General features: G+C 37.9%; 1 protein-coding gene across 3 annotated transcripts in view; it reads left to right on the forward strand.

Moving 5' to 3' along the window:
• Window positions 1–26,372, forward strand: part of LOC135767089 (protein NLRC3-like) — a 42,161-nt gene extending 15,789 nt beyond the window's left edge. Inside the window, exons 5-10 of one of the 3 annotated variants that reach the window (XM_065276694.2) lie at window positions 212–2,032; window positions 9,258–9,431; window positions 17,751–17,924; window positions 23,836–24,009; window positions 24,239–24,403; window positions 24,649–26,371. In XM_065276694.2, the coding sequence (XP_065132766.1) occupies window positions 212–2,032; window positions 9,258–9,431; window positions 17,751–17,924; window positions 23,836–24,009; window positions 24,239–24,403; window positions 24,649–24,892 (2,752 nt within the window). In that variant the 3' untranslated portion in view covers window positions 24,893–26,371. Of the gene's footprint in view, window positions 1–211; window positions 2,033–9,257; window positions 9,432–17,750; window positions 17,925–23,835; window positions 24,010–24,238; window positions 24,404–24,648 lie in introns of all 3 variants that reach the window. The other 2 variants (XM_065276695.2, XM_065276697.2) reach the window with 2 other exon arrangements.
• Window positions 26,373–26,629: the final 257 nt, after the last annotated feature.

Consider the following 26,629-nt stretch of genomic DNA (forward strand, 5'->3'; position numbering starts at 1 on the left):
CATTATTATACAGTATGTTCACACAAAGAGATATGTCTGCAAAATATCATTGATTCATTGAGAGAGACATTATCAGCGATATTCATGCAGAGAGACACATCTGTGAAAGCAACCAGTTAAATTAAAATGTTGTTTTGATCATGGTATAAATGAAATGAAAAGATAATATTAAAGTGAAAAGTGATTCTTAATTGTCATTCTTGCCATCCAGACGGATCACAACAGACGCCAACTGTCAGAGGAGGAAGAAAACATTCAGATCAATTCTGAGAGAGAAGTGTTGGTGTTTGTATGAGGTAACATCAAATAAGAGAAACCCAACACCACTAAATGAGATCTACACCGAGCTCTACATCACAGAGAGTGAAAGTGGAGAGATCAGTAATGAACATGAGGTGAGACAGATTGAGACACAATCCAGAAGAACAACAACAGAGGAGACACCAATCAAATGTAATGACATCTTTAAACCTTTACCTGAACAACACAAACACATCAGAAGTGTGCTGACAAAGGGAGTCGCTGGCATTGGAAAAACAGTCTCCGTACAGAAGTTCATTCTGGACTGGGCTGAAGAGAAAGAGAATCAGGACGTCCACCTCATATTTCCACTTCCTTTCAGAGAGATCAATTTGATGAAGGACAAAACACTCAGTCTTTTAGATCTTCTTCACCTTTTCTTCCCAGAGACAAAAGAAATGGAAATCTTCAGTGATAAATATAAAGTGTTGTTCATCTTTGATGGTTTGGATGAGTGTCGTCTGTCTCTGGATTTTCACAGCAGTGTGAGGTTGTGTGATGTAAGTGAATCAACCTCAGTGGACTTGATGCTGACAAACCTCATCAAGGGGAATCTGTTTCCCTCTGCTCTCATCTGGATCACCTCCAGACCAGCAGCAGCTGATCTCATCCCCTCTGAGTGTGTTGATCGAGTCACAGAGGTACGAGGCTTCACTGATCCACAGAAGGAGGAATACTTCAGGAAGAGAATCAGTGATGAGAGTCTGTCTGATCAAATCATCTCACACCTGAAGTCATCCAGGAGTCTTTACATCATGTGTCACATCCCAGTGTTCTGCTGGATTTCAGCCACTGTTCTAGAGAGATTATTGAGTGAAGCAGAGAGTCAAGAGATCCCCAAGACTCTCACTCAAATGTACACACACTTCCTGATCATTCAGACAAACATCAAACATCAGAAGGACTATGAGAAGAAAGTGAAGGATGAAGAGATGATTTTCAAACTGGGTAAACTTGCTTTTGAGCAGCTTGTGAAAGGCAATCTGATCTTCTACGATGAAGACCTGAGTGAGTGTGACATTGATGTAGCAGAAGCATCAGTGTACTCAGGATTGTGTACTCAGATCTTTAGAGAGGAGCTTGGTTTGTATCAGGGGAAAGTTTACTGCTTTGTTCATCTCAGCATCCAGGAACATCTAGCAGCTCTTTATGCTCACCTCATGGTCACAAACAACAGCATAAATGTGTTTGCTCAAACTCATGAATCAGGTCTGTTGTCTAAAATTCTAGACATAGTGAAGCGTAAATTATTGAAACAAATTGTATTATCTGAGTTACATCAGCGAGCGGTAGATGAATCTTTAAAGAGTAAGAATGGACATCTGGATCTTTTCCTGCGTTTTCTTCTGGGTCTTTCAATGGAGTCCAATCAGATTCTCTTACAGGATCTACTGACACAGATGAGAAGATGCTCCTACAAGAAAACTGTTAAGTACATTAAACAGAAGATGGATAAGAATTTGTCCCCAGATAAATCCATCAATCTGATTCACTGTCTGAATGAACTGGGTGATGATTCACTTGTGCAGGAGATTCAACATTATGTGAACTCTGAATCAGTAGGAAAGACCAAACTCTCCTCTTCACAGTGGGCAGCTTTAGTTTTTGTGTTGCTGACGTCTAAGCAGCGTTTGGATGAACTTGATCTAAATCCATTTATTGGAGATGCTAATACAGCAGATGAAGTTCTTGTGAAACTACAGCCTGCGATTAAAGAAACAAAAAAACTACAGTAAGTAAAACTAACAACAGATATCTGTTAATACAAATATTATGAAAAGCCTCTAAACACCACCTCCGTCAAAAAAAAGACATAATATTAAGTAAGAAATAATTGACAACGGGCCGTTGGATTATTTGAAAATAATGTACAACCGAGGGGACACCGCGGATTAGGGCTGTCAAAATTGCTCAAAATTGACGCTCGAATATTCTCCCTAAAAAACACGAATATTCGAACTATTCGAATATCTGGTTGCCCATTTTTTTAATGACAGGCATTACATCAATAACAGGACAAATTAATACAAAGAGACATAACTACTTGTATAGGTAGTCTATTTAAGTTTAAACATATTTGACAACGTATATTACATACACAAAAACAAGTAAATCAAGAGACATCAAAGGGATATGGTACCTCGGTTACATTGCTTGACAAAACTCCCTGAAGCCTGCTCCATCCACGACACTGATCGGTCTCATGTCCTTACACATGAACGAAATTAATTTCTCTGTTATGACCTCTTGTCGTGTTGCAGACAAAGAGCTTGTGGCGGGCGATGCAAAGTAAGTGTCAAGACGCGACTGTTTAGCTGGAGTTCCACACATTGCGGTCTCATACACACTGCAAACTTTCAGGAGTGACAACCACATTTAAATGCGAAAACATGATTGATACGAAGATAACGTTCTGCCGTCTCGTGTGCTTATCACTCACAGCTTTGACCAAAATAATTTAAAAGCATTATGTTTTGCAATAAACCTCCATCGTGGCGTTGTACGCATTTGTGAGGCTGTGCGCGCTCTTGCAGCATTGCCAGGTCCTCGTCGTTTTGGTGCTCACATACTTTTTTAGCGCTTAACCGTTTATGGCTTTTGGCTCATGAAGTGATCAAGTTTTTGGTGTTGTTAAAATGTGAAGGTGCCGGTGTCATGAGCAATTCGGTCCCCCCTGGCAATTCTGCCCCCTTAGGACCCCCGGGTGATTCCATGGGCTGAAAAAACTCCTCATGGGTAGTTTTCTTAGCGCCTTATAACAATTCCTACAAAATCGCGTTATGATTTATGGAGTTAGAACGTTGTTAAAATTACAATTGATGTCTTTTAAATGCTATGTTTTATATAGTAGTATATAAATTAGGCTATTAGGTGGGAGATGTACACATTGCTTGTCTCATTTTATTATTTATATTATTATACTGTGCACTTTCCACTTTTGTACTGTGTAAAGTTAATAAATTACTTATACAAAACACGATTAATACATAGCTGAATCACACATTAAAATTATAATTTATAAGCCATGATTTCTACACTTTTACTATAAAAAAATTAAAGTATTGTTTTTGTAAAGCAGATGATGACACAAAAGTACTGACGTGTCTGCAACATTAATATCAGTTTCTTATATTATTTTTTTGTTAATGTTTATTAAAAAAAATGTGTATGCTTCTATTTTGTACAACGTAATTAGCTTGCTAGACCGCTAACACAGACGAGATATCGCAATGACAAATTTTTGACCAGGCATTAGTGCTAGGTACCAATCAGGGTCCAAGGGGAGACCAAATTGCCAGGGGGGACCGAATTGCTCATGACACCGGTCCCAATATTTTGATCTTTGAGGGTAAAGTGTTTGGATTTATTTCGGTTTATTATTGAAATTTTCTTGTTTGCTGTTTTTTTAGTGCAAGATCTGGCAACACTGTGCCTCTGTCATTTTTTTGTACCGTGCATGCAGAAGACTTTTTCCTCTTTTAGGAATAAATTTTTTCAGAAGAGAGACCTGTCATCTCCATGATGACGTTTAACACTTTATTAACTACTAGTTGTTCAGTTCGGTTATGTAGGCTGCACACTATGCAAAGTTTCTGAAAACGCGGTTTTCACTACCTGCATTTTGCGGGAGTTAATGCGGTTGAAGAATGCGATTGTAAGTCCTGTAAATTACTGAAGTGTGTGTGTGTGTACAGAACAGGATTAAGCATTAAAAGTTGAAGTGACAAACAAATTAATATGCAGTGTGTACAGGATGCCATGCTCATTTGGGTGCACATTTTCGAGATGTGACATCATGTTGCTAGTGGTCGAATGGTATGCTAACAACTGTATCTCGCGGCTCAACAATTTTCCCACTGACCAAAAGCCAAAGTTCTTCCAGACATGGCTTTTTAGATTTTGGGGGGGTTAAAATCGGTTTCTCTGCTGCGGTCGACTTTCTGCCATCTTCCATGCAAGACGCGTCAACTTTCAACAGTGACTCTGTCAGACAGTGTGACTAATGTGACCTGTCCCTGAACCAGGCGCACTAGTGCGCCCACTCACAAAGCAGACAGCCACGCCCCTACTACCGCGGGCGTTTAAAAAAATAAATATTTGAATATTAATTTTCACATTTGAAATTCGTTTTTTAAACTATTCGAATATATATTCGAATTTAGAATATTTGTTGACAGCCCTACCATAAATGATTTCATGGCCTAGAGTCAATTATACCATGGTAATAATCACAGCATGAGACCGGATGTTTCAGACATTTGACAGTTTTTGTCCTTAACCCTCTGGGGTCCGACCATTTTTGGACACTGGCAGAGGTTCTGACATGCTTTTACATTGTTTTTTGTTTTTTAGTTGCTTTAAACATATGAATGGCTTATATCACTACTGTATTCAGCACAAACTGTGCTAAAATAATATGTGAGTAACATGTGTGCACGTGTTTGTATTTTTAAGTAAATGATGTTTATGCGTGGTTAGTATTTTTATTTTATTTATTTAACCTTTATTTAACCAGGAAAAAAATCCCATTGAGATTCAGAATCTCTTTTTCAAGGGAGTCCTGGCCTAGACAGCAGTATAAACAGTGCCGCTGCTAGCCATTTTGGTGCCCTAAGCATAATTCCTTTATAATGCCCCCCAGCCCGACCCTGAGAAATGTTTTGTTTGTTTTTGCCCGTTTAACTTTTTATTACCAAACATATAACTTAATAGCAGAAAGTAAAATCTTCACAGCTTTAGTAAACACACACTACACATTTGAAAGTGCAAACTTTTATAGAATAGCAAAATAGAAAAAATACCAAACTTAAATAGAATAGCAAAATAGACATGTTTTTCCCAAGTACAATGTCACTTTAAATAAATTACATTAAATAAACATCAACAACAAGAATACTCAAAATTCTTAAATATTACAAAGATTTAGAGAACTAAGTGTCACAGTAATGTTTGCTTCATATCATACATGATGACATATATTTATATATATTTAACAGTCAGGAATTGTTAGCCTACCATGTGCACTGACTGCTAACATTAACTAAGTACGTCACGTCAAAATAAACCACAAAATAAACTATCTCAATATCTAAAGAAAGTAAAAGCTGGCGTCAGTTATTTGTAAAATGCATAGGTAATGTTTTACAGTAAAATCTCAATTTAGCTTGCACTGAAGTTATAAATTATAACAACATAGTTTGCTAACATTAATGTCAGCACAGCAAGTTCGAGGCGCATTACGATAAGCAGCAGCTGCAGCCCATGCACATTTTCCTTATTTGGGAATGATTAAACATGATGGACTTACCTGCAAGTGATGCACGGGCATCATCCCGCAATTTCTTCTTTTATCCGATCCTGACTCCTGCTGTCTTTTCGGGCCATTTCCAAAAGTTGCCTACTGTCTGGCCGTTTCTAAATCCGAAGGCTGCCAATATATTTAATAAATATATTAAAACTATTTACGATTAACTAAGAATAATAGTCAACTTCATAATCATTAATATTACGAAATAAGAATGTTTTGATGATTTATGCAGCCTAGAAATGCGACCTCTGGAGGCTGCAGCCTTCGGATTGAGAAACGGGCTCTGTCAAGCTTCGTCATTCTGTTAATGGTGCCCGCGCGATCAACCGGCACGGACCATCAAAGGCTGGGGGGCATACTTTCTATACTAGAGCAATTAAATTATCTCGTCCCCCCTTTTTTGTAACATTTTCATGGATAAAAAGTCCCTAATAATATTTCTATAGGCTAATAAAATTCTATCAGCATTATAATTTTTTTTCATTAGGCTATTGTTTTGGTGCCCTCTCAGGACCTGGTGCCCTACGCACAGCGCGTGATGCGCGTTATGGGAGCGGCGGGGCTGAGTATAAAAGTTTCATAATTAAAATATACAGCAAAAACAACATCCAAAGGGCAATACAACAACGTAATCCAAATAACAGGCAAGGGTCAAAACCAGAACATGAACAAGAAACAAAAACCATGAAACAAGAACGCTTAGTGATGCAGTGTTACACATACAGTACTTAGCAGTGAGATGATTGGATTGAACCGGCTTTATACTGACAAACAGGAAGTGCATGGTGAAGTGAGACATGACATAGTTTCAAAATAAAAGACAAGAAACAGAACATGATATCAAAATAAAAGACCGTAACAATAAACCACACAGAACACAATACAAAACCCTTACACTCAGTGAAGTGACATCTAAGGTCACTAATTAATTTTAGAACAGGGGTGTCAAACAAATCCGGCCCGCCCCCTGATTTCATCTGGCCCGCGAGAGTTTACAAATTATGTTAATTATGTGGCCCACGAGAGTTTACAGATTATTTTATTGTTGTTATAAGTTTTATTTTTGCTGGTTATTTCCTATATATATTTTTTTATCAGCCACCAAAACTAATTTTTGTCCCGCCAAAGTCTTTTTGTAATGTAATTATAGTGATAATGTTGATGATTGCATGATAGAGAATGGGCTAGAGTGGGCGTGTCTGAATGCGAAGGCTGCAGCCTCCGGAGGTCGCATTTCCAGGCTGCATACGTCATCAAGACTGCCTTGTTTAAGAATATTAAGAATTATAAAGTTAAATATTATTCTTTGTTTATAGTAAATAGTTGTAATATGCGTATGACTTGCGAATGTAATGGTCAGTTAACTTAAATAAACCAGGCTTGATGACGCTGCCTATGCGACCTCCGCATATGGAAACGGACAGTATCTGCTCGTTCTTTCTCTCCCTCTCTCGCTCCCGCTCACGTGGATCCAGCGAGAAAATGTTTTCCATCTCGTGTACAGAAATGTTTCGCGATGTCCAGCTGGGATTAGTTTATGACACGTCTATTCCCGCTAAATACGCGAACTAATGACTCATCTGAACCGATTACTTTTAATAAACGATTGAAACTATTGATCTGTAGCCTACAACACTGAACTCACGAGACGTCAGTCAATCAGCCACTCAAAGCCAGGTAAAAAATCACAGCTTTTTTGTAACGAGGGCAAGAAATGACAAGCGAGGGTAGATGTGTTTAATAAATGCATAATTGTGTTGTGGAGATTGTAAAACTCTTTATTAGTATCTAAAATGCCTCTCATTTTCTGACCTGCACAATGAAGGATAACAGAACATTTTGAGTGTACTGTACTCACATACAACATGTGTTTTTGTCACCACAATTTCAAAAATAATCTGTAGAATAGTCGTAATCTTTACACTTTGTCATTATTTGCCTGGGCTTCTACTTTCAAAGCTAGGTATTAATTGAGTTATTAACAAAACCAAAAGTAAGCAAATGCAGGGGAAATTATCCAATGTACAGTAATAAGAGTTGATACATTCATACAGTCGATCAAATACAAACGGCCCTTTGAGATTAACCATAATGCTGATGTGGCCCAGGATGAAATTGAGTTTGACACCCCTGATCTTAATTTTCAAAGGGGGTGTACTCATTTATGCTGTGCACTGTATTTAGCTGCATGATAAACATGCAGTTTAGCAAGGCATAAATAGAGTAACTTCTAACTAATCTAATAAAACTTTATCCTGGTAGTGTGATGTCATTACTATTAATAACCCATTCAATGAACAGGGTTCCCACGGGTCCTTGAAAATTTGTGAATCTGGGGGGAAATTCAAGGCCCTGGAAAGTTGTTGAAAATATACATGCATAGATACAGGTCATTGAAAGTGCTTGAATCTCTTTTACGCAGTTTTCTGAAAAAAAAAATCCATATTATTCCCTTTTTAGCACGTGCTTAACTGTTTGCTTTAAATCCTCATATCTTCTGTATGCGAATGTTGATTTATACCAAAATGCTTTTTTACGCATAAATTGACGGCCTTCGCCAGTCTATAGAAATTAGTGTAAATATTTGCTTTTATTGAACAAAATGTAATGTTATCATGTATACTGAATAGTCTCTTTTAATTCATAAGGATTTTCTCTCTTAATTTGTACTGTTCCTTTAAGTCCATAAAAATGTAAATAAGCTCAAATGAAATAAAATAGGTTAAACTGAGTTTAACTTAAAGATGGAAGCATAATCTTCCTAGTTTAAAAAAATCACATTCCATTTATGTTAACTTGCATACATTAATTTGACTGAGAACTTTAGTGGGAGAAATTGCTTTGTCCTTTCCAGCTAACATTTTAAATATTATTTTCCTCACTTCATGTCTTTCTTTTCCATCTAAAAATGTTTCACGCAGCATCCATGCACTATTTCCCCATCTGTAACGGGCTTGTTATGCTTTCCTAAAATCCACTGTATTTTCAGTGAACACTCACAGGCTCGTTGGTGGTTTGTAGGCGAGTGAGGACCCGTGTGGGTCGCTCATACTGGGCTTTAAGTTCATTTATTTTTCGCACCCTTACCTCGTACTGCTGAGGGTAAGTTTCTCCAAAGTGTCTATGTTTAGTTTCGTAATAGCATGTAATGTTACCACTTTTGACAACCGCAACAGACTCCGAGCAAATGAGGAAGAATTCATGCGTATTTTTCCACCCACCTCAAAAAAGAAGTTTTCCGCACCAACTTTCCTAATTTATGAGAATGCCATTGTTTTTCAGTCATTGAAAGTTGTATTGGCGTGTGCCGCTCTCTTCACTGCACATCTGTCTGTAATTGTTCGTGTCGGCGCGCAGCACTCAAACCTGGGTCGGTGTAGGACCCAAATAGCGCTACTGAGCTGCCTTTATGTGCCTGATATAAAAAGGATTTTATAATAAAGTTAAAAAGTATTTGCTTTTTATTCATTTCATTGCGTCAAAAGGATTTTTGACGCATCTTGCGGTCCGGGGTCCACCATTTGGTGAACCCTGCTATAAAGTGTAACTGTCAAAGCTCTTCAGTGTTGTTCAGGAGTCTATGAGAAATTTATTTTGTTTATTTTTATTTTATGTTAAGCAACCATGTTTTTCATTTTCCTCTCTACAGGTTATGTTGGTGTAATATCACAGATAAAGGTTGTGTTGCTCTGACTTCAGCTCTAAGATCAAATCCATCACACCTGAGAAATCTGAATCTGTCTAATATTATACTAAGTGATTCAGGAGTAAAGCTGTTCTCTGATGTACTGAAGAATCCTGACTGTAAACTGACAACACTCAGGTCAGATCACAACACACTCTTTAATCTCCACCTCACTATATAAAGTTATTATGGTCATGAATAACTATAGTATTTGTAGCTTAAAAACAAGGTTGCACTTTTTCCGTAGTAATATCATGCTTTCTAAATGGTATACTTGTGAAATGGTCATTAGAACCTGTCTTAGCCTAAACATTTACATAAACCTCAAATTAACCAAAAATACTACAAATGAAAAAGTTGTTTCCTGTTCATAGTTGAAATTAAAAGAGAATATGATTTTAGGGGTTTTCTTGAATTTAAGGTATTTGTTTTACAGTGTGGGATCAACACCTTCCGCCATTTTCACTATTCTGTTCGGCAAAGAAAATCAAAGCTGCCCTTTTGGTAGGACACTAATCATATTACCCCAATATTGGTGATAATTTATAAATAGAGACTCCTCTTCTAGGGCTCTACAGTGCGAGTATTTCAATCACATTTGCACCTAAAAATAGTTATGTGCGAACTTGTAAAATAATTTAGGAGGACAGTGCGCGAGTGATGGGCTGTTCTCAATTCACTGAACAGCAGCACGATGAAGCGAAGCACACCATTGATTTCACATGGAAAACATGCAAGATGACAAGGTTGCAGTGTTTCACATGGAAAGCAAGGAAGAGGACGGGTCGCGATTTGAACATTACATGATGATGTAACTTTATTCAGATGAGAGCAACGATTTGCAACCAATGAGTCAATCACTGAAATAGTTTGAGAATGCGTGGAAACTGATGGATTTTAAGTGAAAGAGTCTAAACATTTTAAGTGACAGTGCTAAAACAGTGCTAAAAATGTTATAGCCAGATATGATGCACTACTGCAACACGCAACAAGACAGATGAGCGATCTATTCATCAAGCCAACAAGCAAACTGCCGCATATGAAAGTGAAAGTAAGTCATAGATAGTGCTGTGATCGTAGTTGTACAAATCACGACCCATGGTTCGGCTCACATGCAATTTGCGGATTAATACACAAAATCAAATAGGGAAAGTTAATCATTTGCACATGTTTTAAAGGCTTGCAAATGTTAACATTCAAGTGATTTAAAACAATTTAACCGCAAAAGGCGCTAAAGTGAGCAGCTTTCTGTACGCACAGACACACATGCTCCTGAATGTGTCTGGTCCAGCTTCAGACAGACATGATCCTCACTATGCCCTTCAAAGATCTCTTGAAGGGCATAACTCTTGATGTTAAAACTATAGCGAGAGTTGCGCTACTCTGTCTGATACTGTAGTCCATTAAAATATATTTGGCAAATAGAGCACTGAAAAACAATGTAACGTTTTTATATTGAGTGACTGTTTATGCGGCTCCGTTTGGAAATTCCATCTGTGTGTGCGCACGGGTTTAAGGGTTCTCTCTCTCCCCGTGTCTTCACTAAAGTAGTCGAGGCGTCGTTAAAGCCCCTGAGAGAGAGCGGTGTTTGCATTCTGGCTTACCTCGACGATTGGCTTATAATAGCGCATTCTCGGCGAACCCTTGCGAACACAGAGACTTAACGCTTCGGCATCTAACCCGTTTGGGTCTTCGGGTCAACTGTGAAAAGAGCAAACTCTGCCCCACGCAGAGGATCTCTTTTCTCGGTATGGAACTGGACTCGATCGATTTATCGGCACGTTTAACAGAAGCGCGCGTCCAGTCAAGCCTGACTTGCCTCAATACGTTTCGAGGGGAAAACGCAGTCCACCTAAAACAATTTCAGAAGCTCCTGGGGCATATGACAACAGCCGCAGCTGTGACACCGCTCTGGCTGCTCCATATGAGACCGCTTCAGCGTTGGCTTCACGATCAAGTCCCGAGGAGAGCGTGGCGCACTGGCATTCACCGTGCAACCATCACACCTGCGTGTCGTCTAACATTCACCCCGTGGTCAGACCCCGCGTTTCTGAGAGCAGGTGTGCCCATGAAACCGGTCTCTTGGCATGCTGTTGTACACACAGATGCATCCGACACGGGGTGGGGAGCCCCAGCTTCTGAGGTGTAGACAGCACCCCAGCTGTACTGGCACATCAACTGCCGCGAGTTGTGGGCTGCATATCTGGGACTTGTACACTTCGCGACGGAGCTGCGAGGGAAGGATGTATTAGTTCGCACCGACAATATTGCGACTAATGCGTATATCAACTGTCAAAGCGGTTTGCGCTCTCGTCACCTGTCGCATCTCGCCCGTCCTCTCCTTATTTGGAGTCAAAAGTATCTGTGGTTCCTTAGTGCCATTCACATTCCCGGCTCACTCAACACAGCGCTCTCACGACCAGCGCGCCCCGGCAAATGGCGACTCCACCCCCAGACGGTTCAGCTGATTTGGAAACATTTCGGTTGAGCGCAGGTAGATCTGTTGCCTCATCTTGGGCACTCACTCGTGGTTCCTTGCTAACAGACATCTGCAGAGCTGCTGATTGGGCGACACCTAACACGTTCATTAGGTTTTCCATCTCACCTGGGGGATCACTGAGCATGTCGTCTTGCAGCCTCCGACTGACATTACTGTACACAATAAGTGTCAGTATGGAAGGCCATCCAGTCAAAAATGCTTAATGGTTTGATTTTACTCTCCTCCGCTGCCCTGGCAGCCTGATGTTGCGGAGCATCCATTGTCAACCTCTCACTAGCTGCATGGCTCGGGCCTCCACATTGCGTACGCTACGCGGGTTTCCTTTCTGAATATTTTTCCATGGAGTTAATCCTACCAGCCCACGTTTTCCCTCAGCAGAGCCCTGCTTTGCTTACACAGCCACGGCTCTCTATTTACATCAACCATGGTTGACTATTCTCCACCATTAACCCCTCACAGGGCGGTGGCTTCCGCAGCGTTCCTATTCCGCTCAGATAGGGTGCTTCCCAGTAGCTTGCACTACTGTGGGGTTAAAGGAACATCTAGTGCCCGGCCTTCTGCCTTAAATCCTATTCTCCATCTCTTTAAGTGAAACCGGAGGGCTTTTTGCAGACACTGGAAGAGGTCAGCTCTAGTGACGTTTTGGTAGGAATTCCCAATTTGTTGGTCGGAACGTGACGTGCACCTGGTGGGGCGACCCTGGCATTATGCAAATACCTCAATGCCAAGTTCATTGGCGTTTTAGTAGTAAACGAAGCAGATTGGTCTCTCTAAGCGAGTTCCCAATTGTCGGTCACGACGTGACATCCCTGTTCCCTTCCTTCAGGGAACGAGGGTTACATCCGTAACCGAGAAGTTTTTACGCCAGTCTTTATTTTAACGTATATAAGGACAATTTTTAAACCTTTGCTGTTTGAACAAATATAAAAAATCAATAATGCCTTTAAAACCAATAGGTGGCGGCAAGTGACCATCTTAATAAATGAATCATTGAGTCATTCATTAAAATTCATTCAAAATGCTAAATCATTCAAAAACAAAACACACCACTTTAGTATTGCTTTTCTTTCATCGGTGAACTAAAACAAAACAATTTTGTGTCTAAATTGTAAGTGAGTACATATTAACTAGGCTACTTGTTTATTAAACTATACATTCAATGTAACATTTGCAATCGTGATATCATAGAACATATCATATATTATTTATGAATAAATAAAATAAAAAACTCAACATTTTTAAAATTCAGAATAAAAGCTTACTTTGAAATGTTTGAGCAGGTCCACCGCCGTTGCATGACCCATAAACTGCTAGCCGAAATATCATGACTGGACGTGGTCGTCCACCCAGTAGCGAATATGAAGATCCAACTGCTTAATTTTTTGTCGTTATCTTATTGAGACTCTCGTCAAACATGTCCACAAATCCATTGGCCATATTGAACTGGTCAGTCAGTTCTTTAGTTATAGCCAATCCGAATCTAGTAATATATGCCGTTTTGTTGCTTCCACATGAGAATGTAGCTGCAACCTTGGGTCAGGAAACATGGTTTTAAACATCTCTGCAATTGTGAAATATTATTTTCGGAGGTTTACATTGGCAGGCTTATGTATGTTGTATCTATAGCCCTTGTGTTGAATACTTTTATGAATACAAGTATGGTGGCACAAAATAAAACGTGGCAATTTTTTGCGGATAAAAAATGAGAACTATATTGTATGTAGGAAGAGCACGTAGTTTTCAGCACAGTAACATCATCAAGTTTGAACTCAGAGTTGGTTGAACCTCCTTACTGAAACAGGCCCCAGATTGATGTTAAAGTTGTTAAGATCGTCAAGACTCACAAACGATCTTCCTCGCGCCGATTGACAGATCCAATTATAATAAAACCTTTATTACTAACCTTCATCTAAATAAATAAGTAAATAATCAGATTTGTTTAGAATTTTAAATAATAGTATGTTCAGTTTTGATCAGTTCAAAACAATTACTTTAAACAATAAGTTTATTACATTTAATTAAAATGTTTTGGTTGTTATTTATTTATTTTATTTTTATGTCAATTGCAGTTCTTGTCATAATAAACTTCAGTTTAAATTTTGCTTTTAAAATGTTACATTTCATATACATTTCATAGACTGTGACCATAAGACATATGAAAGATGAGAATAATTTTTTTTTTCAATCACATCAATTTAATGTCACATCCTTGACACATGTGTAAATGGAGAAAAACCTTGTGTGATATTGATATTGTTGCTGAGGATAAATTTATTCATCATTCAATCGTCCCGAAACCAATGCAGTGCTCACCCTAAAAGTTTCCCTTTTTTCACCTTCTTTCCTGATCGTTGCGAGTACAGCGCTTGCTCTCCTGATTGTGGCGAGTCTCAAGCTTGCTCTCCTGACTGTCGCACTTACTTCAAATTTAGGGAGCAAAGGTTGCTGTGGAGTTTAGTTATCAGTTGTTAATCTGTAGTAAATGCTCCCACTAAGTATTCTTTAGCACTTTTCCGACGGGATTAGTTTTCCAAACTACTTTTGAGTTTAAAGTGTCCCCCAGGATGTCTGTGATTTTATGTACCGAATCGGACTGGATTAAAATTCTCAGGCTATTCCAGAGATGGGAGTGTCTGTTTCGTGCATTTGGGTGTTGCAGAAGAGCACGTGTTTTGGATACGCGTGTTTGTAATGTTTAATATTTTGCTTTAAATGTAAAATTATTACAGAACATGTAATTTATTAATTTAATTATAACAAAAAATATATATATATATATACAAATCCTACTAAAGTAACGTTAGCCTACGTGTTTTATATAACTGTCTGCTTATAATAAACCCAAAGAAATAATGATTAATAACAATTTATTATCTTAATTAATTAACATTACCATTCCAGAGTTGAACAACTTTGAACAGAGTTTCTTACCTTATAACATTACTGATATTACAGTGGCCGGTCTTAACAGTGTTTGATATTCAGCTCGTCTTGATTTAATTATTTTATTTCGCCGAATGGAAAAAACATCCATATCTGAATGAATGGGACTCAGGAATTACAATATACACGCGTTAAGGGCGATTTATAGTCGTGCGTAGGTCCTACGGCGTAGCAGCGACGGCGTAGGTTCCGCGTCGGTTTTCATTTATACTTGTGCGTCGCCGTCCGCGTCGACGTGCAAACACACGCGAAACCGCTGGTTGGCAGTAATCACGCGTGTAACCACAGTAGCAGCAGAAGTCGTCACAGAAGAAGAAGCTAAGCAAGTAAACCCACAAACGAAGAAGAAATAGCAACTTGTTGTGTATAATTTGAGAAGTCCAGCAATGATGGAAGTAAATAAACAGCGACTTATGTTTCAGTTTGAGTTAAATCACTCCTCAACTTGGCTCATCTTTGTTTTCACCGTCTCAAACGGAAATACCTATGACGCAGTTTTTTTACCTGACGGGAGGGGTTCTGGTGGACCAATCACAGCGCTTACGGTCCGCGTAGAGCCGACGCGCTGTTAGAAATTTTGTGAGGTGCGCATCAGGCTACGCAGAGCTACGCACAGGCTACGGATAGCCTACGCCGTAGCTACGCCGTAGGACCTACGCACGACTATAAATCGCCCTTTAGTAAGACCTTACGGGAGATCACGTTGGCCAAAACACGAAATGAACCGTGTTTTCAAAAGATATTGTGGGCAAACACAGACATTTGCATCCGGACGGGATTACATTTCTCCGAGGACCTCTGAGTTCGGCGATAAACAGTAGGTAAATTGCTCTGAAATTCTTACAGAGGTCGTCAGAGAAAAACACAGACATGGCTGATTTGGACGAGATTAAAAAAACACAGAGGACCTCTAAGAAGCACGATTTTCTCAGAGGTCCCCCTGTAAAACTAATCCCGTCCGAATAGGGCTTAGGAGGCTGTTTACACCTTGTATTAAGATGTGTTTTCGTCGATCAGATCACAAGTGGAAGAGAGAGACACATTCCGTTTACACATGGTATTTTAATCTCTCTCTTTTGTCCACTTTTGACCACTTCTGTCCTGATTGCTATGTGGGGATGGTCTGTGAAGACTGTGGGCGAGTCCCTCTGCTTTTGTTTAAACACGTGCAGAAGAAAAGATGGGTTTAAATTTATGCAAACTAATATTATGTCAGAGTCCGCTGCTTGTGTTGTTAGTTAACATGCTGCACAATGTTTTGTACATGTATATGTGACCAGTCACGGAAAGTAGGGACACAAGTCGGATCTGGGGCATTTTGAAAGAAAAAAAGAGCAGTGCGATCCGGCTTTTTATATTGCTAAGCAACCACCGAGTCAGCTGTCTTGTCGACGCAAATGACGTTGGGCGCTTCTCCGCTCTCAGCGCTTCTTCAAAAGCGCGTGCTGCGGCTGGCGGCAAAAAACGCTCACCGCGCATAAACAGTGTGCAAACGCTCCCTGCCCATAGTATATAATTCAAATAAGGCGCCTGCAACTGCCATAAACGCTTTTGGTGTGACTGGCCCCTTAGAGTGTGCAGTTTTTATTTAACTTTTGTACATGTTTTAGTTTAATCATTAATCGTGTTTAAGTTTTTATTTACTTGTAAGTGAAAAAGGTTGAGAACCACTGCTCTAATTCCAGTGAATTCCAGAGTTATCAACATGTTTCAGCTGACATACAGACATTCTCACTTTATCCTGAATAATTGTCTGTTATACTTCCCCTCAAGTATTGCAAGCTGGCCAGGCCCAGATGCAGCAAAGCAGGCCCAAATCATGATGTTTTTTCCACCATATTTTACAGTAGTGATGATGTTTTCATGATGATATACAGTGCCCTTTCTACGCCAGATGTAGCGCTGTGTGTTTTTTCCAAAAAGTTCAATCTTAGTTTCATCAGTCCCCAAAACATTGTACACATAACAGTTTAGTGTCAATGGGCTCTTTTGCAAACTTCAGGCGTGAAGTAATGTTCTTTTTAGTAAGCAGTGGCTTCCTTCATAGTGTCCTGCTGTGGATGCCCTGCTTGTTAAGTGTTTTACTTATTGTAGACTTGTGAACAGAGATGTTAACAAGAACCAATGATTCCTTCAAATCTTGGGCTGTCATTCTGGGTTGTTTCTTTAGCTCATTGATGAGTCTTCGTTGTGCTTTTGGTGTCATTTTGACTGGGTGCCCACTTCTTGGTAGAGTAGCAACAGTCCTAAAGCATCTCCATTTGTAGATGGTTTGCCTAACTGTAGACTGGTGAATTTCTTTGAAATAATTTTGTAACCCTTTCCAGCTTTATGTAAAGCAACAATTCTTGATCGTAGCTCCTCTGAAAGCTCTTTTTGGTGAGGCATGGCTCACACAGCGTGTTCTTGTACAAAGCAAACTCCAAAAGTTTGAGGGGTTTTTATCAGTCAAAGTAGCTGTAGTTCACACCTCCAAAGTATTATCTTAACGAGACACCAATTAGCTTTTTTGAGGTCATTTTCTCAAGTGTTCACATACCTTTTCCACAAGCATTTGGAGTTTTTTGGTTGTTCTCAACAAAGACATGAAAAATCTGATTATTTTTAGACACATTATGTTTGTCAATACCCTTGACTTTGATAAAGATCAGATCACATTTTATGACAAATTTATTCAGAAAACTTTGAAATTCCAAAAGATTCACATACTTTTTCTTCAATTAATAGTAAATGTAATCAAGATCCAGGAAGAGAAACAAACTCAACTCCCTGTAGATTTGATCTGTGCAGTGTTTTTGGAGACTGGATGGCACTATATAAAGCTGTTATCGATTACATATTTTCTGATTTTGTTACAAAACTAATCAACACACATTTAGCGTTAGTGATCTTTAGGTTATTATGAGAACTGTATTAATATTTTTGGTTCACTTTGAAACTATGGTGGTAAATTACAGTCTGAGTAATTTATGGGAAACACTGCTGTGTGAACAAACTTTGTCTGTTATCTACAGGTTGGATTGTTGTAATATCACAGCTGAAGGTTGTGTTGCTCTGGCTTCAGCTCTGAGATCAAATCCATCACACCTGAGAGATCTGGATCTGTCTGAGAATGAACTTAGAGATTCAGGAGTAAAGCTGATCTCTCATGTACTGAAGAATCCTGACTGTAAATTGGAGATACTGAAGTAAGATTGAATAAAATATTCACTATGGCTCTCCTTTCACTAATGATTAAAGGGCACCCATAATGGCCTTTTTACAAGATGTAACATAAGCAGAGGTGTAAAGAGTAGCTGAAAGCCATACTTGAGTAAAAGTACAAATTCCTTACTGTAAAAATTACTCCACTACAAGTTACAAGTCACCAATTTAAATACGACTTGAGTTAAAGTATTAAAGTAACCCAATTTAAAAGTACTCAAGTATTTTTACTCGTACTGAATGTTGGCTCAAAGATGCACTAGTCCTCAACACAAAGAGACATTGTAGGTCTGGGCAGTGAAAACTAAGAAAGTTTATTTATGAGGTTTTATTTCCTAATATAGAAAATAAATCAAACACCTCAACATTTTGACCTGGCAGAACAAACACAGATTAAACATAGTCATAGTCTTTTGACTAAAATTTAATTTAGTTTTAGTCATATTTTTGTCATCTGAATTGATTTAGTTTTAGTCTAATTTTATTCAACTAAATGCCATGAGATTTTAGTCTAGAAATCTACATTAAATTTAATTTAAACCCATTTAATTTTAGTCTAGTGTCATTGTGTACTTGAATGTGCCATGCTGAAAAATATATAGCCTAACTTTGTGATATAAATATATGGTAACACTTTACAATAAGGTTCATTAGTTAACATTAGTTAGCTACATTAGTTAACATGAACTAATAATGAACTGCACTTATACAGCATTTATTCATCTTTGTTAATGTTAATTTCAACAATTACTAATACTTTATTAAAATCTTGTTAACATTAGTTAATGCACTCTGAACTAACATGAACAAACAATTAAAGCTTAAATTTTTATTAACTAACATTAACAAAGATGAATAAATAATGTAACAAATGTATTGCTCGTGGTTTTTTCAAGTTGGTTAATACATTAACTACTGTTAACTAATGAACCTTATTGTAAAGTGTTACCAAATATTCTTATATAGGCCTATCCTAAAAAATATATAATTTTAATATTTACAAAATTCCAGTAAACTAAAATTACACTAACAGAAATATGATAATGCATATTAAAAACGTGAAGTTGTTCATTTGAAAGATTAATTGTAAACACATGTAGTACGTAACACCATCTCACCTTAAGTGCACTACATTTCTTCCGTCATGCATCCCTCTTTACAGTAAATACATTACAGCATACTTGATTAAATGTGAGGACAGTGAAATTGTACACTTATTATCAATCTTATAATGTACTTAAGTTACTCGGGCAATCAGTACAGGACCTCGCTGGTTTATTTTGGCTTATATATAGTAAGTTATATCAAGTTATGTAATTTACCAGCTCAGGTTAGCTGATAAAGTAGCATCAGAGTATATAAACATTTGTGCTTGCCTTTGATTTGCGGGATGACCCTCCTGCAATCGCGCATCACTTTTGCTTTGATTGTAGCATCACATGTTTAACAAAGGGTCCGTTGACTGAAGCAAATGTGATATGCATCCATATGTTTGCTCTTTATCTCTTCTCTCAGACCAGACGCAAACTTTTCTCTACAGTTTATGACATACGCAGCACGCAGCTGTCCCGCTACGGTGGCTCAACGCAAGCCATTCAGTGTTTGACATCAAAATACTGCAAGACCAGACTTCTCCATATGCATTTGATTCGCTCTCGCAGTACTTTGATTTCATACGATTGCTCTGCGCACGCCAAATGAAGTCCCTCAGTTGTGTGTGTCCGTGTAACCTCGCGACCACAGATTCTATCCATCATCACCCTCTGACACTTTGTCTCGTTTTTATTTGATGAATAAACAATGTAGCGAGTAACGTTAAGTGTCATTTCAAATGTAGTGGAGTAAAGAGTACAAATACCCAATCAAAAATGTAATTGAGTAGAGAAAAAGTTGCCTATATTTTTGATACTCAGTACAAGTACAAAGTAGCCCAAAAAATACTTAAGTACAGTAACGAAGTACATTTACTCAAGTACTTTACACCTCTGAACATAAGTCTCAGGTGTGTCCAAAATATGTCTGTGAAGTTTCAGCTCAAAATACCCAACAGATCATTTATAATAGCATGTGCAAAATGCCCCTATTTGGTTGGGAGCAAAAGATTTTTAATGTGACCTTTTTTCATTGTAGGGTGGTTGTGTTCACACACTGCCAACACACATTATATCCAAACACCTTGTAAAAGTAGATTTTGCATAATAGGTGCCCTTTAAGGAATAAGGCTGTGTTTAGAATATCAGTAGGCTATGGCTATACATCATAATGAACTAAAGATCTGCCATTCATCATAAACTTTGAGTAGTGCTGTGCAGGATCGCAGTTGATCCGTACGGATCACAACCCGCGGTTCGGCTCGCATGCGATTTGCAGATTAATATGCACATTTAAATAGGGAAAGCTTATCATTTGCACGTATTTCTAAGGCTTGCAAATGTTAACTTTCAAGTGATTTAAAACAATTTAACCGCAAAAATTTAACCTTAAGGTGTTTCTGTGATAAACAATTTCTGTGTTGCACTACTGCAGGGGTGTCAAACTCATTTTAGGCTGAGGGCCGGATGGTAAATAACGGCACAATGTGAGGGCCGGATAATTTTTTTAAACCTTAAAATGAACTACACAAACTAATTAATTAGCAAGAAAACTAGTGAAACACACAGCTCTGTAAAAACTACATTTCATAAGTCACACTCATACTGTATATACTAGACACACAAATTTACATCTGTACAAAACCCACTGGCCTTGGGTTGAAAAGCCTTAATTTTACTTCCTTTGCATGAAACCTTAACAAAATTATACCTTAATGCCAAAATTATTTATTAACCATTCACTTTTCTTTGGAATATATTTGTAATGAGAACAGTCTAGAGCTGTAATCGGGCCTTAAAAGTTAGGCCCGAAATGTCCGGAGCCCGACAGAATGCAGCCCGAACCCGAACGTACATTTAGATTGACAGCTATTTAAAAGCCCGAACCCGTTTACAGCCCGACATTATTTAAATGTGCGCACACACACAGCTTTTGTCAAGAATGAGAAATTTACACAGGTTTTAACATTATTTATTCATGACTAATAATCTACACGCCACTTGGAAGTTGAAACAAAGAAATAAAATAAGTCATCTGTAACATTGTAACATCTCATTCTAAATAGGCTTATGCAATACACTATAAATATGCCAATAAAATTATTATTTCTTAACGAATTAAATTAAGATAATACATTCTGAATTAAGATGGGTATTTGGCAATAACGAAATTAAGAGAAAGGCTCCGCGGGATTTGCGTCGGCACTTCTCTCCATTACTGCCAACATTAGTCTATATCCTCTGTCTAAATTATGTATTTAAGACTCGATTCATATTTAGTTATACATTGAAAAACCTACTCACCAAGATTAGGCTACATGTTTTTGATGAGGAAAATCATTAAATCCAATCCACTGTAAATGAATTCAGCGCGATCCTGCGCTACTGATTGAACTTGAACGCTCATTTACCTCACAAAGCCGGAGCGCAAGCCCGAGCCCGCCCCGAGCCCGTGTAAAATGTTAGAAAGGAAGCCCGAACCCGCCCGAGCCCGTCGGGTCCCGACGGGTTCCGTCGGGTTCGGGCAAAGATCTTCAGCTCTAGAACAGTCATTTAAAAAATGAAATGCTAGATGGGGCAGTGGCCCAAACCAAAAAGGGCACTAAGGGGGTGGTACTATTATTATGGTTTTTAGTATATTATTAGCATCAACTTAGACAAGTGATTATAATGGGAAATATAATAACAAGAATTAAAGTGTGGCAATCTGCTAAATATTCAATATGATTTACCTGCTGGCTTGATGGAGCTTTGAATCCATGTTTGCAATGTTAAACTGCCTTTAGCAGCCTTCCTTTCCGTTATCTGTCGTTATTTTCTGAAGGAATTTGTGTTTTTTGTATATTGTGTCTACAAACTGTGCCAACAACAGCAAGTTTATTGTTTATATTAACTTAGATCTGATCGGGAACATTAAATCGACTAGACAAGCATTGTAACCTTAACACTAAGAATGTGGATATTTTGTTGTTGTTTGCTTGCTAAGTTGTTAGCACTTTTAGAACACCGACAGAAAATCATTACCGGAAGAAATACATAAACAAACTTCCAAATTACAAATTCTGCGGTTTAATAACTGATATAATGTAATGAATCTACCTGTTAATGCAACGAACTTCGGAAACTGTCGTCTTCGCTCTCCAGGCAGAGAGTGGACACAGAGATGCTGTGGAGCGGGCGGGAAAACACGAAGTGGATTACCGGAATTAGTGGATCTTTAGCGGAGCGGTAACAGAAAACAGCAAGATTTTTAGGCAACGTGTTTAGTCTATGTTCCTCGTTTTGCTGCTTTCCGCAAGTCTCTCATATTAAAAAACGAACTAGACACCCGCCTTAAAGAGTTTTTAAAATATTTATTTAATATTTAATAATACTGTATAAATCATCACGCGAGGCCGGATGTTTGACACCCCTGCACTACTGTGTCTCATACTGTAGTCCATTAATACATTTGATGAATAGAGCAATGAAAAACAACATAACGTTTGTAGGTAAACCAACTGTTTATGCTGTATCTTATTCCTGAAGCGCCATTTGGAATTCGCTCTCCGCCTGTGTGTGAGCAAGTGTTTAAGTGCACTCAGTAGTGCATATACGGAGACGCGTTTCAAAAAGTAAGCCAACATTAAATCTTTCTATTCTTGACAGGGCACATACACACAAAATGATCTCACAGTATTATTTTTGTAATAAAAACGTTTGTTTGTGTCTTAAGTGAATTATAGAGTCAAAAACCAGCCTGTGCTTATTTGTTCTTAAAGAGACAGTAACCTCAATTAACCTACTTAATTCTGTGTAATTAATGTTAATCAAACAACCCAAGACAAAGAGAAAATCACTTCTGTAGCTCAAAAAAAAAAAAACTATTAAAAATGTACAATAAAGACTGTTATTATTCATTTAATTTGATTTCTGTACCTAATGATAATTTTAGACCTTACTTAATGTGCAACTTTGTCCTTTTTTATAAATGTTTGTAATTTCTTTATTTGTTATTCGATTTTTCCCAACCTTTTCTTTGCTGATCCGAAAAATGATCCGATCCGTGCCTCAAAAACCATAATGTGATCTGAACCGTGAGTTTTTTGATCCGTCACAGCCCTAGCTTTGGGTTTAAAAACTTCCAAAATGACGGCCCAAACAAAAGGAGCACTCAATGCAAAATATGCAGCCTCAAGATAAAAGATTCTTGCTCAACCACATCAAATTTTATCAGGCATCTGAAAACACATCCAGACAGGTCAATAAACATGTCTAACATTAGCGCAGCATTGACCATCTTATGTTACCGTTAGCTTGCTTCTTGGTTTAGCTACGAGCTAACTTTACGGGAGGTTAACTCCAACTGTCTTCCTTATGAAATAATGACTTGGACTCAAGCTCAAAGACTTGACACTTGAATCGGACTCGAGCTCAAAGACTTGAGACTTGACTTGAACTCGAGCTCAGAGACTTGTGATCATCTCTGAGACAGACACAGTTATGTGATATCAGATGTCATATTAGATAAATGCTAAAATAATACTAAGAGTAAGTTTACTAAGTTTCAAATTTAAAAGTGGGTGTGAGTGTCCTCACCCTAAGGATTACAGTTTACAAGAGGCCCAAGCGGCAAAGGGAAGGCCACATTTTACATTTAAAGATTATTTAACCTTCTCCTAACAGCTGTCTAACACTGATCATGACTGTGATGATCTTCATATTTGTTTCAGTTCATAGTCTGATTGCATGGTGAAGAAGACTTCATTCATCCCATCAGTGTGTCTGAACTCAAACACACTGTGTCTATTTTTCGTCTCTACAGGTTGAGTGGTTGTGATATCACAGATGAAAGTTTTGATGTTCTGACTTCAGCTCTGACATCAAACCCATCACACCTGACACATCTGGATCTGTCTCATAATAATCTAAGAGATTCTGGAGTGAAGCTGATCTCTGATGTCCTGAATAATCCTGACTGTAAACTGAAGATACTGAAGTAGGATTGTCAGTTCTGGATGCTGATTGGCCAATATTAATGATTTGTGCATTAACTTGTTTATTACAATTACAATTCAATAAAATAAAATAAATAAATTGGCATAAAATTGTGGAATTATTCATTTACATGAGAATAAATATCTGACAACATATGACAAGAGATAAATAAAGTAAATAATAATTGTGTTTTCCTGTCAATCTGATCTGTTCGTTTTATTTTTTCACAGCTTAAGGTTTTGTAATATCACAGATGAAGGTTGTACTGTTCTGAATTCAGATCTGAGATTAAACACATCACACCTGACACATCTGGATCTGTCTAATAATCATTTCACAGATTCAGGAAAGAAGCTGATCTCTGATGTACTGAAAAATCCTGACTGTAAACTCAAGTAAGATTGTCTGTTTAAATGCAATTATTTGGATATTAGCTTTAGTACATTTGTTTTAGACAGTCATAATGATGAATGAATTATAAAACTGAAAGCTGATTGGTCAATATTAATGATTTGTTCTTTAACTTGTTTATTACATAGCTGCAAAAATAAATAAACTGACATAAGATTATGGAATTAAATTAAATGAATGTTGATTAAGTTTTTACTGAATGTGATCTGTGTGTTGTATTTCTCCACAGCTTAAGGTTCCGTATCATAGATGAAAGTTGTGCTGTTCTGGATTCAGCTGGAAGATCAAACCCATCACATCTGAAAGAACTGAACCTCAAAGGGAATAATCTGAAATTATGTACAGGGGTTAAAGCAAAAAATAATCCTGGGCCTGAACTTTTTCTGGGGGTGGGGGTAGACACATACGCAAGGTTGTTTGACAGACAAATGAAAAGAACATTATTTGAAAAGAGTGTCCCTAAAACTAACTAGTAATGTATCTGACATTGCTATTAACCCATGACAGGCTCGCTCAGACTACAGATTATGGTGGGCTATTTAAAACAATACCAAGCTCAAGGAAACATTTTAAGCATCCTTTCAAATGGTAACGGTCTTACTACTTTCGGTCGCGCTGCTGTGATGCAATCTGTCTTAAGGATAAGCGGCAGTGACAATCACCGGCCATTTTATTAGGTACACCTTACTAGTACCGGGTTGGACCCCCTTTTGCCTTCAGAACTGCCTTAACCTTCATGGCACTGATTCAACAAGGTACTGGAAACATTCCTCAGATTTTTTGGTCCATATTGACATGATAATGTTGATTTGTCGGCTGCACATCCAAGGAACGAAGCTCCCATTCCACGACATCCCAAAAATGCTCCATTGGGTTGAGATCTGGTGACTCTGGAGGCCATTTGAATACAGTGAACTCATTGTCATGTTAAAGCGAACCGGGCCCGTGCATGCTCCTGATGCGTTTTTGTTTACAAACTATTAAGTTTACAATACATTATACTGATGAAGAAGGTTATTAAACTTGTCATGCCATATATCATTAGAAAGGTTAAAGGGTTCAGATTTCATTTCTAAGTGCTGTTCCACGAAATAAATACTCTAGCAAAATTAATAATACATTTAATGCAACGAGGTCATATTTAAATTTGTTCATTCATAAAATGACTTCACGCTCTTATTATGAAACTGCGCCTCCCTCATAACTTTAGACGAGCTCACACTGCTGAAAACTCATTGCTAAGCATTCACAATATAACATCCATTCGCAGTTTTAGTCCACAAACGTATTACATATGAGAATTATTGATATTCCATGGGATTTTGCATCAAATAATCCTACATCCATATTGTTATTCAACAACTTCACAAGCAGCGCGATTCTACTATGGAAAAGGCATACGCGATCAGGTCAGTCAGAGTATTATGTTTAAAATGAGTCCACACACACATTATGATTAATATTTCACATACAGCTAATAAGTGTAGTGTTTTACTGATGTTTTAGTGTGTTATTTTCGTGCACCTTTTATCTGCAGTAACTTAGACTGCTTGTCATTCTGATGCACATTCGCTATTTTGCAGACATTGTTGATGTACCTAACATTATGCAAGTACTCTGAATGTATATTGTGAGGACAAAAGCTTATTATTAGTAACAGATCGCTGTCTGGGTGCTTTTCTATCGCCCACCACTGAATGAATGATTACGCAATTTACTCGCGATAGAGATACGTCACCGCCATTAATATGAATGCTTCTTTTATCACTTCACAACAACTGGTGAGTGCTTTAGTTTGTAAAACATGAGGTGTCCACAATGTAAATAGTTTTCTTTTTCTTTTAAAAGCTTCATAATTACTATGTACTGTGTAGTTTACGGTTACTAGTTTATTTCAATATTTAAGTTAAAACCCATTTTTGTCAAATGTGTATACAATGTTTTTATGTAATAAATAAAGTTTTGTAGATACATACTCTAGGTAATAACCACATGTAAATAATTAATTTATAAAGATTTTTCTACTTTATTCTACATCATTATAGCAGGTGATGATTTGGAGCAGCCCAGTGGCCATTTTTTGAAATGTGCCATGGTAAAGATCAAAGCTTACAGTAACCTTATTTTTTATCATATCATCTTCAAATTTGAAACATAGATTGTTCAGACATGTGGTCTTAAGTCTATGTTGTTTTTGGGTTGGTATGGCA

The sequence above is a fragment of the Paramisgurnus dabryanus genome, chromosome 6, assembly GCF_030506205.2.
Source record: "Paramisgurnus dabryanus chromosome 6, PD_genome_1.1, whole genome shotgun sequence".
Lineage (NCBI taxonomy): Eukaryota > Metazoa > Chordata > Actinopteri > Cypriniformes > Cobitidae > Paramisgurnus > Paramisgurnus dabryanus.